We start from the raw sequence: 20,879 nt of genomic DNA, 5'->3' as shown, positions 1-20,879 counted from the left end.
TCACGCGTACTGTGTTGATCAATATATATCTAGGAGTTCCAAACACTTGAGTAGTGTGGTTGTCATATATTTGGTCTAAAAAACATGGTGTGTAATCGTTCTGGATATAAAAATATGAAAATATGCATATCCGACTTATCGCAATCACCGCGCATCGAAATAAGGAACGCGATATTATTGAAAAATAAAAATAGCCAATCAGCGCTCGGTAATTATTCAAGTCACGTTGTGATTGGTTATTCATTTCGCGCTGTATCCGCCGAGTGATGACTACTTATTTCGACGGCATCGCGCCAGAGTACTCACTATAGTGCTGACGCTCGGCCGTGATTCAATTCCGGGAAAATGTTAACTGTTGGTGATTTATTTTCTTAACGATAATATATTTAGAATTTCAATAACGTACGCAGATAAGTAGCATATAAAATTGTAAGATACTTGAGGTGTGTTATGATCACTAATTCCTTATCTGACTGCATTAAGGCGAAAATTTATGAGGCGAATGTAGTTGAAAAAAGGAGCAGAAGAAAGTCGAAAAAAAAAATGGCTCGATCAAATACTTGGGCGTGGTCAGGCCAGGAGTCGAAATAATCGGCGGGTATGTATAAGGAGATGCATGAAACTAGAAGAGGCGAAGAATGTTTGCAAATATAGAGTGGTGTGGCGTTTTATTCTATTTGTCTACCCCTGCGGGAAAGCGGCGTCATTTTAAATTAGTTAGTTCAGTTTTATTTATCTATTTAAAAAAACGTGTTTAAGTTAAAAGAAATACGTAGCTATCTAAAAAAATACTGATCTGTAATGCGATGTAACCCTTACTGGTCCAATGTCGAATCTCATTCGACATCGAGTTTTTGATCTTAGGATGTTATTCGACATTTTTTTCATTTATTAAAATTCCAAGCTTACATTTTTGTCACTCGTATGTATTACAACAGTATGTGGAGCAGAGGACAAAATATTATTTCCAATTCCAATGTAACTGTCTACCTAGTTTTTTTTTTAATTTTGGGGGACCGGAAAGGGTTAACAATAAAATAAAATCCCTAAAAATAAACAGTGCCTACCTATATTGAAACTGATATTTCATGCGGGGTAAATGGACCACTATACAAAACACCAAATACCACTCTTTTGTGGTTAAGTTTAACCGAAAAATCGTGGGGTCAAACGACAATGGCCACTAATAAAACAAATTCAAAGCGATGTACGATAATCGGCCGCGCGATGGGCTTTTTTTGTAGCGCCATTGTAGGAGCAATCAATTATGTAGTACATTTGTGGAGGTCCTCACCAAAACGTTACATTTCCATAATTATAAATTATTTAAGTAATCAGTAATATTTGTTTATTTGAAATATGCTTCTTACCTTTTGTTTTTCTCACTTATTTCTTTTAAATATGCTTCTTATGCCTATTTATTATACCCGTTTATTGTTTTTATATTTTTCCATGGACTAGTATTAGTTTTGGTTATTTAAAAATAAATCTTTTTTGCTACTTTATTATTTGTGTTCCAGTCTTGTTAACCTTAATCCCATGTCCCAAAATGAGAAATAGAAATTACTCATCGGTATTATTATATGTATTTATGACTTATGTATATAATATGTTTTCATATTGCGAGTGTTTTTGCCTAGAATTTTCACTCATGAATTACATGAAATTATAGTAACTTTAAACATAAAGAGTAAATCCACTCACAAGTAGGCATAGACTATGAAACTTATAAAGTTGAAGCCTGAGTAGGGACATGATAAACGGTGTTGCATAAGCTGTAGCTAGATTTCAGAGTCACTTGGACGTTAGGTAAAAAAAAATGTTTTCATATTAATAAATAAATAAATAATAGTTAGGGATTTCTCATTATGTTTTACTGGCTAATAAATTAACATGAAAATCACAAGACTTACGATTACGATTCTTAATGAAATCTGTAGATAAATAAGGGAGTTATGAGGGTTTAAACGTTAGATATTTTAATAAAACGAAAAACGGATACCGCTATACGTCATCAAATTTTACGTCATCGGGTGTGTTAAGGGGCGTATCCCTTTATGTATCTGCTTTATAGAGCTGTAATAGTAGTAGTGTGGATTCGTTTCTGTGACGTCATTCGTTACCAACTTACGAAAACAACGTTTTTACGTAGGCAAATTTGGCAAATAAAAATGATGAATGAAAATATTGATTATATCGGCTGTTTTAAACACAAAACGAGTCTTACACAATTCTTTATAGGTCTTTGAATATGTCAAATTAGATATTTTATTTATTTAAACTTCAAATACAGAAAATAAATAAGTCAATTGGCGGGCTAATTGCTAAACAGCAATATCTTCCAACCAACCAAAAACAGACTATTGATATTGATCAAAACGTTTGATACCATATATAGCTATTTGCAATCAGAGGGTAGATAGTACTTGAACATTTAAAAAAAACATAAATTACAAATTAACATTTAAAAAATCATAAATTACAAAATATGATAATAAGGAGGGCAAAGGAAAAAGGGAGTTTAAGGAAGGAAGTAGAGGGAAAAACTAAGGGGGGGAGGTTTTATGGACAGTTATGGATTCTAATGACAAATAGTAATGCTATTCCTCCCGAATGATAATACCCTATTCTAGCTTGTAAAATTGTTACGTTTTGGTGCGATTGAATGATTTCATATTGGTTTAACACAGGATTGGCCACGTTTCATCGCAACTCTTATTAAGATTTCGATAGAATACAGTCAACAGAACAGATTTGCATTTAAGGGATTTTTTGTGCAATATTGGAGATGTAACTTTTTGGTGAGGACCTCCACATTTGTAGTACCATTGTAGGCGCAATCAATTAGGTCCACATTATCTGATCGGATCAGGATCGAACGATGCCACCATGATTGCTCATTCGGACACACGCGTAATACAAAAACGAATTGTCCACAAATTGAATGAATCGAACCATTGTGCGATCGAGTCTTGGCAGTGACGTCACAGCGCGCCATAGACGAAGCGTAAAGCCCCTTAAAAATATTTTGAAATGGTAGAAAATTTAAATGTTGTAAATAAAATAAAAATATTATAACTTAATTATGTCTACCGGTTTCGAAGATAACCGCTTCTTTATCAAGACTGATTATACTAGTCAGTCTTGATAAAGAAGCGGTCAGCTTCGAAACCGGTAGACATTATAATTAAGTTATAATAAAATATTTATAGTGATTTTAAAACAAAGTTACATTTTAATTATGAAATGGAAAATCACAAAGTTAGTGCTTCAAATATAAATTATAACATTTTTATCTATTTTGAGATGATAAAAAAAACAGTATTCTTCTTCATCTATGCATTATATTTTACATCTATACATATACATCTATATTTTCACGCTCGAAGACGCCACCTACTTAGTCACAGTTGCGTAGATCCATCAATTAATTCAATCGTTATTTTATTACCACCGTTTCAATAATTACTAAAGTAGGTGTCATCAATATAAATAATTTAAAGCATCTAATATTTTTTATTACGCATCATTTTTATAACATCGTCGATACAAATTGGACATCTCTAATCACTGAATAACCGAATACAGCACGGCTGCCCAAACTTAAAACACAGTAAGGGACATTTTTTTGTAGTACGTTTTTTTTTTGCATTTTTGAACTAAGTAGAATCTACTCAGTCCAAAAATGCAAAAAAAACCTACTTCATAAAAATGTCCCTTACTGTGTTTTGAGTTTGGACAGCCGAGCAGTGGCGAGTCGTATTTTATTATTCTCTACCAACTAACTAACCAACCATCAGGCCGCTTACAGTAGGGGTAAGCAGAGAAAATATAACGCTACACCATCGGTGTGGCGTTATATTTAGGCTATAAAACTTATGAAGTTGAAGCCTAAGTTTTACTCACTTACTTATAACCCTTATCCGCACCCAATGGTGCATAGGGCACTGCATAGAATTGACGCAGTGTTATCTTGATCATTACTTACATGAAGGCAGGGTGATCACTCTTGCGCTTCAGGAACCAGTCCAGGGTAATATTGAATAAATATTTAGTGTGAAATCACAAATTTTTATTTTCACCCCCTCCCCCTGGGAATCGAACCCGGGACCTCCAGTACGGTGGCTAAACACGCTGACCATTACACCACGGAGGCGGACAGAAGCCTAAGTAGGGCCATGATAAGCGGTGTTTCGTAAGCCGTAGATATATTTCAGGGTAAATTAGAGGTTAGGGAATTTAAAAAAATACTGAAGATTGATGTGTTACTGTGGTTTGGAATGAAAAGTATTCTCTCCTGAGAAAAACGAAGATATTTACATGTATAATACAATAAATATAGTAATTAAGAAATATTAAAAACAAAAAACTTAAAAAAAAATATCTGGGAATCGAATAAGCTATATTTATCTTCACACCCTTATTCGCACCCGATGGTGCATAGGGCACTGCATCATATTAACGCAGTGTTATCTTGATCGTTAAGACGTGAAGAAAAGCTGATCAGCCCTCCGCTCCAGAATAAATATGAAAGAGAAAAAATCTCTTATATTTATTTAATCCTCCCCTGGAAATCGAACCCAGGATGTCCAGAACGGTAGCCGAGAGTGCTGACCATTGCACTGCGGAGGCGGACAAATGCTATATATGTAGTTATAGCATTGAACAATTATCCAGTAGAAAAAATTCAGTTCAGAAACAAGTGTGGTGTGTGAATTCAACAGTCAAATATTTTTCGTATTCTATACTAAAGCAGATCTTTTTTAAATGACCTAACGTCCGAGTGACTCTGAAATCTAGCTACGGCTTATGCAACACCGCTTATCGTGACCCTTCTTGCTTCAACTTTTTAGGTTTTATAGCCTATGCCTACTCGTGAGTGGATTTACTCTATGTTAAAAGTTACTATAATTTCATGTAATTCATGAGTGAAAATTCTAGGCTCACTGGACTCGCTATCCAGATTATTCTTAGGGATTTTTAAAAGTTCGGCAAACCGCCACGATGCCTGTTGGCGCATGGTGCGATAAAAATAGGTTTGGAACTTGGATATGATTTATTTATTGTGACTGCAGTTGGTAGAATTCCATATTGAATTGTTGTGTAATATATCCAAAATTAAACAAGGTTTATTAGATTGAATTCTACATTTATTTATGTATATTTTAATACGTGACGCGTTTCGTCTTATTAAAACATTATCAAACACTCAGAGTGTTTGATAATGTCTTAATAAGACGAAACGCGTTTCGTATTAACATATCGCTCACTCCTTTCAAGAACGTCACAAATCAAAAAACTTGATTTTTCAAGAGAGAGTTTTTAAAATTTAAAAATATAATACAATATATTAAAAATAAATATCAAGCCACTTATTGAACTTTTTACTCTGCAACAGATCTTTTAAGGTAAAACCTAAAGGTTTTTTTCTCTATTTGAAAAATATCTAGTATATTTAAAAAATAATTAAACAATACCTTTTCTTCAAAATGCAAAAACATCACTTTCTGTCATGTAGCGGGTAAATATTAAGTTAAAAATATGCCGCTTTTGCTGTGATATAGTACATTTTCTGGGCATTCCGAAAACATGCACAACTGAAAATTGCCGATTTTTGATTTATGACGTTCTTGAAAGGAGTGAGCGATATACATAAATAAATGTAGGATTCAATCCAATAAACCTTGTTTAATTTTGGATATATTACCCAACAATTGGATATGATTATTTTAGACACGATATCACAGGTAAATATTAATTTGTATGTTATTAAAATGTACGTTTTTATAGATTTCTTGTGTTATAAATAAAGTGACCATAAATCCTGTTTTGAACGGGACTGTCCCGTTTTTAGATAGCCTGTCCCGTATTAAACAACATATTTTTTTCATATTATTTACTCGTCTTATTTTCTTTATCAACTTCCCTTTTCTTTTTGTTAATACATAAAAACTATGAAAAAATACGTGTTTTCTTGAATATACATACTATAACGTAAAAATTGATAGATGTCCCGTTTTGAAAACAAAAAAAATGGTCACGTTAGTTATAAATCGAAAAGACATATATAAAGCTGGAAATAGTCCAATATTATATAGTATTCAAGTTAGATATCAAATAGTCAATGATCACGTTTTTGTAAAAAATACAATACAGTCACTTTCTCCTGTATGACTACGATATATAAAACTGCGAATAATCGAATATTTTATAGTAATCGATCCTGACATTGGCAAAAAAGTGGCAAGGGCCAATTTCAATAGAAATCCAAAACATTTTGTTTTTTCAATTAATTTGGAAAAGATATGTCAATTGATATATAGAAGTATATATATATATATATATATATATATATATATATATATATATATATATATATATATATATATATATATATATATATATATATATATATATATATATATATATATATATATATATATATATATATATATATATATATATATATATATATATATATATATATATATATATATATATATATATATATATATATATATATATATATATATATATATATATATATATATATATATATATATATATATATATATATATATATATATATATATATATATATATATATATATATATATATATATATATATATATATATATATATATATATATATATATATATATATATATATATATATATATATATATATATATATATATATATATATATATATATATATATATATATATATATATATATATATATATATATATATATATATATATATATATATATATATATATATATATATATATATATATATATATATATATATATATATATATATATATATATATATATATATATATATATATATATATATATATATATATATATATATATATATATATATATATATATATATATATATATATATATATATATATATATATATATATATATATATATATATATATATATATATATATATATATATATATATATATATATATATATATATATATATATATATATATATATATATATATATATATATATATATATATATATATATATATATATATATATATATATATATATATATATATATATATATATATATATATATATATATATATATATATATATATATATATATATATATATATATATATATATATATATATATATATATATATATATATATATATATATATATATATATATATATATATATATATATATATATATATATATATATATATATATATATATATATATATATATATATATATATATATATATATATATATATATATACATATATATAAATATATATATACATATATATAAATATATATATACATATATATAAATATATATATACTTCTATATATCAATTGACATATCTTTTCTCTTCTACTCCCCCCCCCCATCAATTCATTACTTAAAATTGCACTTAAAAAAATCAGTGTCCACTGCAAAGATCACTCGGCTTGTATATTGTATTTTAAAGGGAAATATATTTTTATTTTAAAATAAACCATAGTAAAAATAATTTTGTGATTTTTTTCTGTAATGCGTAAAAGAAACGAATTAAAATGAAATAAAGATAACAAAATGCTGTTATTCACGTGACAAAATCGTAACAAATATCGATTTTAACGAAATATCGTATATGTAAAGAAATGCTCGCCGCTCTTAAAAATACGTAATTATTGTACAATTATAATTAATACGACCGACGAACTTTGCGGCGTGCTATGAATCAGAAAAATAAAACTCAAAATAGCCCCAAAGCATTAGTCACAAACACCGAAGTTTTGACGTATATCTTCATGTTTAAAAAACACGAATCGATGTTTACAACCTTCGGGAACGCACTACGGAATCCTGTAGTTTCAATCAATAATACACGATGTTTGTAGTAATTTCAAGAAGCGGGCTGTGTTATGAAACGCTCAATAACATGACAGCACAGGTGACATGAAGACCTTACTTCAAACGGGAGTCGGGATAATTAAAATATACTGATAATAATGAATGCAGACTTACAATCAAAACAGCCTTGTGACAGCTTGCTTTCTTGAGCACAATTTCACTAGTAATTTTTATACTCACAGCACTATAATATTGGAAAAATATAAAATTTCGATCCTAGGTAAATAACTCGACATTCCGCGACACCATAGACAATTCACAAATTGACAATTAGAATGACAATGAGTAAGTACTTAAAAAATTATATAAAATAAAAAAAAATAAGGTACCTACTTATTTCTCAAGCATGGCAAGTACAGCAGCCATAGAGAATGTTAAATATCTATATTGCGAAAATAAACGGGTTTATAATGTCAGTTTGTCAATTCGATAAGAGACGAGTTTTTTTGTTTGTTATAAACTGAACTTTGGCCTGGTACTGGTCGGTCCGAGACCTACAAATGGTGTAAACTAGAAATCGTCCCAGTTGACTGATGGAGTTTGTTACGGCATCAAATTCACCCTCAAATTTTACCAGTTAAAATCAAACCCTCAAATTTTACCAGTTAAAATCAAGTGTAGTGAATGAAATTGACCTGTCATTTGCACAGCTTGCACAATATTATTTTTTGGGTTGTTATGGTACGACGCATTTTCGTTTAGATTAATATTTTCGTGTTAAGCAATGACGTCGCCTTCAAAACCCTGGGAAATGGCGGGAGTGAACAATCGTATGGCCAGTCCAATGGATTCGAACATTCTGACGAGTTCCAACCCATCTGGCGGGCAATTTATGTCGTCCGCTGCGAATAGAGGGGCAGTTCCTGCTCTTCCTCCGAGGCCTGTCACTGCGCAAAGACCCATGGTGGGGATGGGAGGAGGGTTTGGAGGGATGCCTTACGGAGGTTTTGGGTCAAGTCTCGGGGGATTCGGAGGCGGCCTTGGCGGGTATGGCAGCGGCTACGGCGGTTACGGCGGGGGCTATGGCGGCTACAGTTCAGGGTATGGGGGCTACGGAGGCTTCGGCCAGTCCTTTGGCAGCCCTTATGGTGGATACGGCGGAGGAGGAATGTTCGAAAGCAGGTAAAAAAAATACAACAAAATATTTTATGAAAGTTATTTATTTCTATCGTAGTTTATATTGCATAAGTTTTTTTTTTGTAAATAAAAGCATTGTTAACTTTGTGGTATGCTAATATAACATTGTCCGCCTCCGTAGTGTAATGGTTAGCACGCTCTGCTACCGTTCTGGAGGTCCCGGATTCGATTCTCAGGGGGGGTTAAAAAAATATAATTGATTTTTTCACTGTAATTATTCAATATTACCCTGGACTGGTACTTGAAGCGGAGGGCTGATCACCTTTCCTTCATGTGTTAAAGATCAAAATAACACTGCGTTTATATGACATAGTGCCCTATGCACCATTGGGGTGCAGATAACGGTTTTAAAAAAAAAAACAGTGATGATGGAATGATTATTCCGAAACCGGTAGTCACGAATAAGTGTATAAAAGTAGTATTACACAAAGTGAACTATGAATTATAAGGTGTTATTAAGCTTTTTGTTGGCTAGTATTTTTATTATTTATAGCATTTACTTTGTGGCTAGTCATTTTTACAAAATGTTAGTAATGTTAGTATAGAGTGATTCATTATCAACTTTTTTTTAATAGACTTTCATTGACATATCGCTCACTCCTTTCAAGAACGTCATAAATAAAAAATCGACAATTTTCAGTTGTGCATGTTTTCGGAATGCCCAGAAAATGTACTATATCCCAGCAAAAGAGGCATATTTTTAACTTAATATTTACCCGCTACAGGACAGAATGTGTTGTTTTTGCATTTTTAAGAAACATATTATTTAATGAATTTTTTTTTAAATACTAAATATTTTTCAAATGGAGAAAAAAACCTTCAGGTTTTACCTAAAAAGATCTGTTGCACAGTAAAAAGTTCAGTAACTGGCTAGATATTTATTTTTAATAGATTGTATTATATTTTTAATCTTTAAAAACGTTCTCCAGGAAAATCAAGTTTTTTGATTTATGACGTTCTTGAAAGGAGTGAGCGATATCACACTTGAGTCATGTTGAAGTGTCACAGTAATTTATTGTTTTGGGGTTTAATTTGTAGAACTCCATTTTAATTTATGTATTAATTTTAAATCAAACACTGATTTTTTGAGTCTTAAAAAATCTGTGTTTGATTTAAAATTGTTCAGAATTGTTTGACATTTTATCATGGAAAGGTTTACACCCCAACAATGTCCTCTTGAAAAGATTAATCGCTGTATTCAACCAAAATTTTGTGCAGCGTTGAGGCCCATTTCTGGCTTAGTGGCGATGATGATAAAGTACCATGATAAATTAAAATTTTTTAAACTATTATTAAGAACGCTCACTCCTTTCAAGAACGTCTAAAATCAAAAATTGACAATTTTCAGTTATGCATGTTTTCGGAATGCCCAGAAAATGTACTTTATCCCAGCAAAAGCGGCATATTTTTAACATAACATTTACCCGCTACAGGGCAGAAACTGTTCTTTTTGCATTTTAAACAAAATGTATTGTTTAATTATTTTTTTAAATATAATAAATATTTTTCAAATGGAGAAAAAACCTTTAGATTTTACCTAAAAAGATCTGTTGCGCCGTTAAAAGTTCAATAAGTAAAACTTAAAAATGGATAGATTTTACCACAAAGTGTCTGGCGAATCAATAAATAAAATCATAATTCATCCTGTATATAAAATACTCACCAAGATTTTAGTCTCGAGTTTCGGTACCGGTTTCGAGACGTACCGGTTTCGAGACGTATCCGTTTCTCCATCAGGACAATCACTAAAACAACATGCAAACAATACTACAGGTCACTACCATAGCACTATTCACACTTTTACTGGTACACAAAATATTAATCACATGCGTTTTTGGTTGATCCAAGGACCAACACGCACCAAGGATTGCAGGACAACATGCACTAATGGCCGAGATCTGACATGCACCATGCAATGTAGTTATAAGTGTGTGAATACTGATATGGTAGTGATGTGTAATATTGTTTGCATGCTGTTGTGGTGATTGTCCTGCGAAGAGATGGGTACGTCTCAAAACCGGTAGACTAAAAATTTCAGTAAGTGATTTTATACCATCATTAACATTTTGCAAAAACCTTAAAATTTTTTCTTCTTTTGTTTACATTTTTAATTTAAAACTATTATTATTTTAACGTATTCTGTGTTATATAATCTCTGGAAGAAACTATTACATATGTTTATCTAGAAGTTTTCCTTATCTCGGATAGATCTAAATAAATATTAAAGCGTAATCACGTCATTTGTCAAAAAAATGATACTCTAATCAATAATTTCAATGTGTTTTGAAGATTTTAATTTTATTTGAAATTTTTCTGTACAATAATATGCCTTAATGGTCCCAAATTAAATAATGGCTTCCTTAAAATTAATTGTTACTTGATTGGGTTTTTGGATTTGATCACTTAAGGCTAATTATGCCAATCGGCGTACAAATTTGTTTGCTTATATATTTCTCCGGATATATTTGAGTGAAATATAAACCTTTAAAAAGCAATGAATAAGTACTATCCGACCGGGTAGCTGAAAAGGTAACAGTTACCTTCTACGCACAGTTCTAATATAGTGCATATAGTATTGGACTATGAATAATGATTTTATTTTCATAAAATAAAAAAACAAAAAAAACTTTATAAAATTAAACAACTTTGTTTTAACTTTTTTATTTTTTATTATTACTACACTTTAACCAACCGGTTTCGAAAAGAACATTGTCATCATCAGGGTTTATTAAATTAAAAAAACATTAAAATACAAAGTTGTTTAATTTTATAAAGTGAGCCACAAAATATCTACGAAAAACATAAACAAGAAAATATGAACTTTGTTTATTTTTGGAAAAAAATAATCTAAAGAAAGGAATCTACACACTTTAGTGTTCCTTTGTGTATTTAACAATCAAGATCTTGTCGTGAATTGTGTCTGGTTGTGGTTAGTGTCGCGGACTCTTTTGTGTCAGAGTTTCTCGGTTCGAACCCACTCTACCACAATTTTATACCTATTTCTAATAATGAGCTTAGGCTCACAGAAATAGTATGAAATTGAAGAATTTTTGTAAATAATAAAAATAAATATTTCTCTTTTTAAATATAAAAAAAGTTAAAACTGCTTTTATATGATGAAATGTCCACCTCTGTAGCGCAGTAGTCAACGCGTTTGGCTACCGTGTTGGAGGTCCCGGGTTCGATTCCCAAGGGAGTCAAAATAAATATGGCCGATTTTCACTCTAATATTTATTTAATATCACCCTGGACTGGTACAAGAAGCACAGGGCTGATCACCTTGCCTTCATGCAATTAAGGATCAAAATAACACTGCGTCGCTACGATTCAGTGCCCTATGCACCATTGGGTGCGGATAAGGGTTAGAATATAATAGAATAGTCTCATAAATACCTTTATTTCCATTGTAATTCTCAGGTTCATCCAATTGGCCGAGGAGAATTCGCGTCCCGCATTCCAGTCCATCGAGAGCCTGGTCGGAGCCATCGGCAGTGTGGCCATGATGCTGGAGAGCACCTTGTTCGCCATCACCAGCTCCTTCAGAGCTATATTAGGTAAATTACTCCTATTAATTTATTATTCACCGTTAGAGTGTTTGAATTGATATATCGCTCACTCCTTTCAAGAACGTCATAAATCAAAAATCGTCAATTTTTGTTGTGCATGTTTTCGGAATGCCCAGAAAATGTACTATATCCCAGCAATAGAGGCATATTTTTAACTTAATATTTACGCGCTACAGTGCAGAAAGCGTTGTTTTTGCATTTTTAAGAAATGGTATTGTTTTATATTTTTTTAATATACTAAATATTTTTCAAATGGAGAAAAAACCTTCAGGTTTTACCTAAAAAGATCTGTTGCACAGTAAAAAGTTCAATAAGTGGCTTGATATTATTTTTAATACATTGTATTATATTTTTAAACTTTAAAAACTTTCTCCTGAAAAATCAAGTTTTTTGATTTATGACGTTCTTGAAAAAAGTGTGCGATATATCGACTCTGGTATACTTAACCTTCCCCTCCTGGTGATATGTGTTTACTACAGCTGAACTTTAAAAATGAGAATATCAATATAAAATATAATACATACAGGCTCAAAATTTTTTAATTCCTCTGTAATACTTTCATACAAATATACGTGATTTTTTCACTCTAATATTCATTCTATATTACCCTGGACTGGTATCTGAAGTTAGCACATGAAGGAGGGCTGATCACCCTTCCTTCATGTGTTAACAATCAAGATAACACTGCGTTTATATGATGCAGTGCCCTATGCTCCATTGGGGTGCGAATAAGGGTTTAAATAAAGTAAAAAAGAAGAGAAAGGTTAATAAACCTGATTTCACGAAGGAGAAATTCCTGGTTTATTATTTGAAATGAAATTATATGTGGTTTGGTTTATTATTTTTATATCCTTTCAGGAGTCGCGGATAACTTTGGGCGGCTCCGTTCTCTGTTTGCCCAGTTCTGGTCGACCTTCGCCATAATCAGGGGAATCAACTGGCTCTTGAAAAAATTGCTAGTTCTAATGGGAATAAGAACAGAAGACGAGTTCAAGGTAATGTATATGATTTCTTATATTTTTTTAATATTGAAAGCATTAACTTTGTGGATCATATTAATAAATTATTTTGAGAAATAAAAAGGCTTTGTGTTTTAATCCACTCACATTTTTATTAACCAACTAGTTTCGGCAACAACCTGTTGCCCTCTTCAGGGCTTAATTTATGAATATAGTGAGTATATGAGTCTTTTAATTTCTTATACCTTACAAGAGCCCAGAGCAGCCGTGTACTGAGCTTTGAGAACAGGTGTCTGCGAAGAATTTTAGGCGTGCGGTGGTTTGACTTTGTGAGGAATGAAGAGATAAGGCGTAGGACGCAGCAAATCTTGGTCACAACTGTCATCAAGAAAAGGCGATTCAGTTGGCTTGGCCATGTACTCCGCATGCCTCCTGAGAGTCTTAATCAAGCTTGCCTCTTTTACAAGGCATCAGGTTCGCGCTGCCCAGGACGACCACTGCTGACAATTCGTCAGCAGTTCTCGTCAGAACTTTGGGACGCGGATCTGACTTGGGAGGATGCAAGGGAGCTGGCAGCTGACAGAAAAGCCTGGGGACAGTTTGTGGACTCCATATGCTCCACCTAGGTAGCGGTTATGGTTTAATATATATTATGTGTAGTATTTTTCCATAAAGTATTATGTTTTGAAGGGAAAAGAGTTGTATTGTAGAACCATACTATGCTACCAATAGGGTGTTTATGTATATATTTTTTTTCTATAGCAAATAATTTCAAATAAAAAATCACATACATAAAAAAAGGATAATCCTCATAAATTTTTTTGACTAAATGATCATGGATTGTTGGGTCCTTCGCTTTATTTCCTCATTCTTCACAAAGTCAAACCACCACACGGCTGAAATTCTTTGTAGACATCTATTACTGTTGCTGATTATACAGATGCTCGGAGACCTTACAAAGTGCCATGTTTCACAGTATAATATATACGAGAATGTCTGCCTCCATAGTGTAATGGTCAGCACGCTCGGGTACCGTTCTGGAGGTCCCGGGTTCGATTCTCAGGAGGGGTTTCAAATAAATATAAGTGATTTTTTCACTGTAATATTTATTCAATATTACCCTGGACTAATTACTGAAGCGGAGGGCTGATCACCTTTCCTTTGTGTGTTAACTTTCAAGATAACACTGCGTTTATATGACACAGTGCCATATGCACCATCGGGTGCGGATAAAAGTTTGAAGATGAAGAAGAGAATAGGAGTTGTGTAGGCATTGTATGAAGTATTTAGATTGATTGTGGTGAGTATGAATAATTCGTAAAGGGGTTTTGCTCACAATGTTGAAGTTTTTCTTCTTTTTCTTGACTCATCCCAACTTATCATCTTTGTAGACTGCTGGGGTCAGCTCTCCTCATCCTCATGTTGTAGGTCCTTCTGTCATGGACAACGTCACCTAGGCCATATCTTCGAACCATGTTCTCTCTTTGCAGCATCCATGAATTTTTCGGTCGTCCTCTAGATATCTTTTTTTTTTAATTTTTTTATTTATTGGAAAACAGAATATTTCGACAAAAATAACATAATATGATAAAATACAAAAAAATAACAGTTTCAATTGTAGGTTTCCACCTAAGTAATCTAAAAATAAAACAATTTAAATAAACTGTCATATAAGTATAACTATGTAGAACATTTCTTTATCAACTGGTCAAATAGACATCAACAATATTTCTTTTAAACGTATTAAAAGAAACATTATTGATGTTTACTTCATTAAGCATCTTTTGAGGAAGATCCATTTGATTTTGTTAAAGTTGATGTCATTTTAATATCGTTGTAGGCTTGGGTGGAGGCGACCGCCGCGCAGAGATCAGGTGCGGAAAACGGAGTGGTTGCGCAGCCCGCCACCTCCCGGTGGCCCGTCCTCGTGTTCCTGGGCATCATCACAGCGGCTCCGTACATCATCCTCAAACTCCTGGGCTCCATAACCTCGACCATACAGTCCAACGGTGAGATACTTACCGCTTAGTGAACTACCATTCTGTTAGGATACCTTGTAATAAATGCACCTTCTCTAATAACTTTTAACCTGTTAACCGGGCGGGACGCATAAATACGTCAAACGTAAACAATATCGGGTACGGGACATATGAATACGCCCTTGAAATATATGTTTATTATATTATATATATGGACGTATATTTTTCGAACAACAAAGGTATTAGTCATCCATACATCGCTCACTCCTTTCAAGAACGTCATAAATCAAAAAGCTTGATTTTTCAAGAGAACGTTTTTAAAGATTGAAAATATAATACAATGTATTAAAAATAGATTACTAGCCACTTTTTAAACTTTTTACTGTGCAATAGATTTTTTTAGGTAAAACCTGAGGGTTTTTTCTCCATTTGAAAAATATTAAGTATATTTAAAAAAATAATTAAACAATACCATTTCTTCAAAATGCAAAAACAACACTTTCTGCTCTGTAGCGGGTAAATATTATGTTAAAAATATGCCTCTTTTGCTGGGATATAGTACATTTTCTGGACATTCCGAAAACATACACAAATGAAAATTGAAGATTTTTGAATTATGACATTCTTAAAGGAGTGAGTGACATGTCTCGACATGAATTTAAGACACAGTATTCGCGCCCGTTACAAGTTGCGTAATTGGACAGCGGACCGCCCGGTTAACAGGTTAAGAAACGTATGAGACATAACTATTTATCATTAGAATCCGAACTGTCCATCAAACCTCCTCCCTTAGTTTTTCCCTCTACCTCCTTCCCTAAACTCCCTTTTTCCTTTGCCTTCCTTATTATCATGGATTTGTAATTTATGTTTTTTTTAAATGTTCAAGTACCATCTACCCTCTGATTGCAAACAGCTATATATGGGGACTTGTACAGTAAGTACTACGTAGTCATGGGTCAAGAAGTGTGCATTCTATTTTGACTGCGAATTTTTTATAATTCATGAGACAATACCAATTTCGCAGTGTATGCAATTTCTTAGTTATCTACATATGAAGTCAATTATTTTTTTCTGTTATTTTTTGTTTTCATATTTGTCCATTATTATTTGTCCGCCTCCGTAGTGTAATGGTCTGTACACTCGGCTATCATACTGGAGGTCACGGGTTTGATTCCCAGTGATGATTTTGTTTTATTAGATTTATATTCTTTGCAGATTCATTTACCGTAGTGTTAGTGATACTCTTCATACATTTTGTCAGTGTGTTTTCATTTACTTGTGTGTTTATTGATCTAGTTTCTTCTGTAGGGACTCATGATCAGGGGATCGAAATAGTCAAAATTGAAAAATCGGTGTTTGAAAACGGTGCAGAATGCATCGAAACATGGTCACAATGGATTATAAGAAATAATTGTTTTTACCAAGTAAAATTTCATTAGTTTTGAATTCAAATAATACTTTGAGATTATCCGAATCTGTACACACAAATACTGAATTCAGCGGCCTAAAAATTGTCACTTTAACATATAAATATCTTTTGCGACAATATCAGTTGATAGTTGTTTTTCTTATTTTTAGCGACCGATCCGTCTTCGTGGCAGAACCCACACCGCGCTCTCGCCCAGTACGATTTCCAGGCATCATCTCCCCAGGAGATCAGCTTCCGCGCGAACCAGGTGGTCACCATCGCTCCGGAGTCCGTCCAGGGAAACCTCTGGAACTCGGGATGGCTCGTGGCAACCGTCGACATGAAAACGTCCGGGCTGATCCCCGCAAACTATGTCAAATTATTCCGGACCGTGCCGAGTCTACCCGTACCTGGTTCTCTAGCGAATCCTGAATCGGCTAAAATCGACACGGATTCATCGGGATCCCAGGGCATCATGGCCACGAATGAGGGAGTTAGAAATACGTGGGAAGCTTCCGCAAGTAATTTGGAAAACCTAGTAATGAACTCGCAGCCTGATGTTGTGGATTTCGAGAAGTGTTTCGAAGACTCGAAATCTAGTGAATGAAGTTACTAATATTCAAGACTTTGGTTAACACATTTAGGCTTACGACTGCTGTAGCTGTCAACCTAATATCACTCCATGTTGACGGTTGCAACTGTTGTGAAATACAAGCAGTTAATGGTGTTGTCGTTTCCGTATATAAAAATATCAAATTTATTACGTGAGCTGTTTTAACGATTATTAAAAAAATAATACATAAGACTAAATAGTTAGTTCTTGCAAAAGGGTGAAAGCTGTAGGGGTTCTGGTTACTTTTTTGTAAAAAAATCAATAAATATTGAAACTTTTTCACTGTCCATATAAAGTTTCTTGACACTTCAATAATTTTTTTTTTATTAACATAAATTGTATACATTTATTTAAATCACAATTTTAAACATGTTTATAAAAAAATTTTGCAGAGACCCACCAAGCCACATTGTCTTGGTGGAGCTCTTTTATATACATTTTTTATTGTTTTTAACCGTTTTAACCTAACATACACACAAAAAAGAGAGAAAAATGAAAAATATAAATATTTAAAATAATTTAATGGAATATTTTAAATACAAAAATAAAACGCTTGTATAAGTTACTTTTTGAGTTTATTGATGTAAACAGGACTACTTTTCAGCACTACAGATGTTCTCATCACAAGGTGACAATACATCTTCAAGTTTGTATATTAATCTGCCGATGAGAACATCTGTAGTTCTCAAAACTAATTATGTAAACTTTAAATCGTCATGTTATACCAGAAAGTGACTGCCGAATCAATAATTGAAATTATAAATTATGTAGCCGCCTTGAACAGAGCCCAAAAAAATGCCTTATAACGCCTTTTAGACTTTTGACTCATAGACTTTTGAATTTCTGTGGTTTTTAACGGCTAGCTTATAGGAATTAATGTAAAGTTATCTTTGTACAAAATAGTGTAAATTAAGGAACAGAGGTTTGACGAAAAATTCACAATTCTGGTCATAATATGAATAGTCAAAAGAGTTGTTTGTTTGGGCAAAACCTGCTGAGAGAATTTTTGTACTTCTAAACATGCCATTGTTAACTTTTCCGGGAGTATGAACGTAAATGAATGTCGGTGCGAATTTTCCTTAAAGGAGTATCGACGTTAATGAACGTCGAAGTCCGTCTGTCAGTTAGTATGATGTAACTTGTATACCAATGACATCTGTGGATATTTGTGTGTAATTTTGTCATAATTAAATAATATTTCGAAAATGTGTTTTTTTTTGGTTTTTAACTATTTTAACATAACTTCTTTCTTCATAATACATCGATTTGATGAACAATTTTTTTTTCATGTAAAAAAAATCGACTCAAAGAAAGTCAAAACATAAATTTTTGTACTCTCAGAAAGGTTAAAACTAAACACGTCAATGTTAAAATAATAAACTTGTGACTGTTAATCGAAACACGGATAGCAGAATGTATACAAGGTGACTTGGTGATAATTTGCGACTCCGTTTTTTGTGAAGTTTGGTTTTTTTTGGCATTTAGTTGGTAACTTGCATAAAATAATGTTATATATTTTTTATATTATATCATTTATAAAATACATTATATTACCCAAAAATATTACTTTTCTGGTTACAATTTATGTCTGCCTTCATACTGAAGAAGGAAGAACTCACTTTTTTTAATTTAAATTTTACTTAGTAAATACCGAACTTCGAGACGCCGGACTGACCTGGGAGGAAGCCAAGGAGATGGCGCGTGACAGAGTGACTTGGAGACGTCTCGTGTTGGCCATATGCTCCACCTAGGTAGCGAACATGGGAAAAGAAGAAGAAGAAATACCACTTTTTCTATTATTGCATCAATTTGATGCAGTTCCTTATGCACTTTTAAATGTGCATAAGGATCGATAGTTTCAATGAAATATATGCAGTTGATATAGGTTAAACTTTTTTTGGATTTCGGTGTTATAAATATAAGATGTAAATTTGTTTTAATATGGATAGTAAAGTTTTAAAAGATTTAAATTAATATTAAGGTATTGGTAGACTTTTATTTGTATTCTGACGGGCATTTCGGACGCTTTGTGGTTATTGTAAATACATACATAGTTTTGATGTACCATTTTCCTCAAATGTCAGAATGAAGTGTGCATTTTATTTCTGGTAAACGTAGCCTAGATGTACTAGGTATATGTCTGCCCGTTATTGAACATCGTTTTTGATTTCCATCTGTTGACGATTTTGTGAAGTAAATAGTTTTTTTCCTCTGACCATAGATGAGAATCTTTTCTTCTACTGAAAATACAATGCATTATTTTCTGTGATTATATATATATATATATATATATATATATATATATATATATATATATATATATATATATATATATATATATATATATATATCCCATAGTCCGCCTCCATAGTGTAATGGTTAGCACGCTCGGCTAGTTCTGGAGGTCCCGGGTTCGATTCCCACGGGGGGATCATATAAAAGTGATTTTTTCACTCTAATATTTATTCAATATTACCCTGGACTGGTACCTGAAGGGGAGAGCTGATCACCTTTCCTTCATGTTTCAATGATCAAGATAACACTGCGTTTATGCGATGCAGTGCCCTATGCAACATCGCATGCGTATAAGGGTTTGAAGGATGGATAAATAGATATTTATATATTTTTTTTGTAAAATGTTTTCCAAATTGTTTTTTTATTTGTACACGTATAATTTTTATTATCTTGTTTCTTTTATGTAGTATTTTTATTTAATTTTTATGATTGTTTAGATCAATTTGTTATTTTACTTGTTATTTGTGTTCGTATTATATTTAAAAATATTTCAATTTCATACTATTTTTGTAGTTTCTTATTAGATTAAAACCAATATTTTTAGCTTTTCCACTTTTTTATTTGACCAGCGACCGGGTTTCGTCGTTACCGACATCATCAGACTGGTGAGAGGCTATACAAATTGTTATGTTATATATAAAAGAAGGCAGGAGTTGATAACCATGATTTATCAACCATTATCAACTCCTGCCTTCTTTTATATATAACATAACAATTTGTATAGCCTCTCACCAGTCTGATGATGTCGGTAACGACGAAACCCGGTCGCTGGTCAAATAAAAAAGTGGAAAAGCTAAAAATATTGGTTTTAATCTAATAATAAATTAAAAATGCAATTCCATCACGAAGTGTCAGTGGATAATATAAATCTATTTTTGTAGGCCTAAGCTGCCTGCTATTAAAAATAGGTATCGAGTGGTAGAGTAGATTTGAAACCTGCCTAGCAACTTTGACTCAGCGATTCTTGAAATTTATATTTTATCTGTACATGTAATAAATTG

The 20,879-nt window shown here is 32.1% G+C and overlaps 1 protein-coding gene across 1 annotated transcript; it reads left to right on the top strand.

Moving 5' to 3' along the window:
- Positions 1 to 8,373: 8,373 nt before the first annotated feature.
- Positions 8,374 to 17,825, top strand: LOC148307139 (peroxisomal membrane protein PEX13-like). Its single transcript, XM_088263868.1, has 5 exons — positions 8,374 to 9,043; positions 12,476 to 12,612; positions 13,483 to 13,619; positions 15,424 to 15,592; positions 17,141 to 17,825. The coding sequence occupies exons 1-5, from the start codon at positions 8,646 to 8,648 to the stop codon at positions 17,575 to 17,577; spliced, it is 1,278 nt and encodes a 425-aa protein (XP_088119994.1). The 5' UTR covers positions 8,374 to 8,645; the 3' UTR covers positions 17,578 to 17,825.
- Positions 17,826 to 20,879: the final 3,054 nt, after the last annotated feature.

The sequence above is a fragment of the Brachycentrus maculatus genome, unplaced genomic scaffold, assembly GCF_059751285.1.
Source record: "Brachycentrus maculatus isolate JH-2025_06_01 unplaced genomic scaffold, ASM5975128v1 h1tg000206l, whole genome shotgun sequence".
Classification (NCBI taxonomy): domain Eukaryota; kingdom Metazoa; phylum Arthropoda; class Insecta; order Trichoptera; family Brachycentridae; genus Brachycentrus; species Brachycentrus maculatus.
The sequence above is the reverse complement of the archived record's forward strand: the minus strand, read 5'-3'. Positions and strand labels throughout refer to the sequence as shown.

Excerpts from the sequence above, each read along its gene's own strand:
- LOC148307139 (XM_088263868.1), top strand. The coding sequence starts at position 8,646 with ATGACGTCGCCTTCAAAACCCTGGGAAATGGCGGGAGTGAACAATCGT. Across the intron at positions 9,044-12,475 it reads GGAGGAATGTTCGAAAGCAG|GTTCATCCAATTGGCCGAGG; the intron begins GTAAAAAAAATA and ends TGTAATTCTCAG. Across the intron at positions 12,613-13,482 it reads CTCCTTCAGAGCTATATTAG|GAGTCGCGGATAACTTTGGG; the intron begins GTAAATTACTCC and ends ATATCCTTTCAG.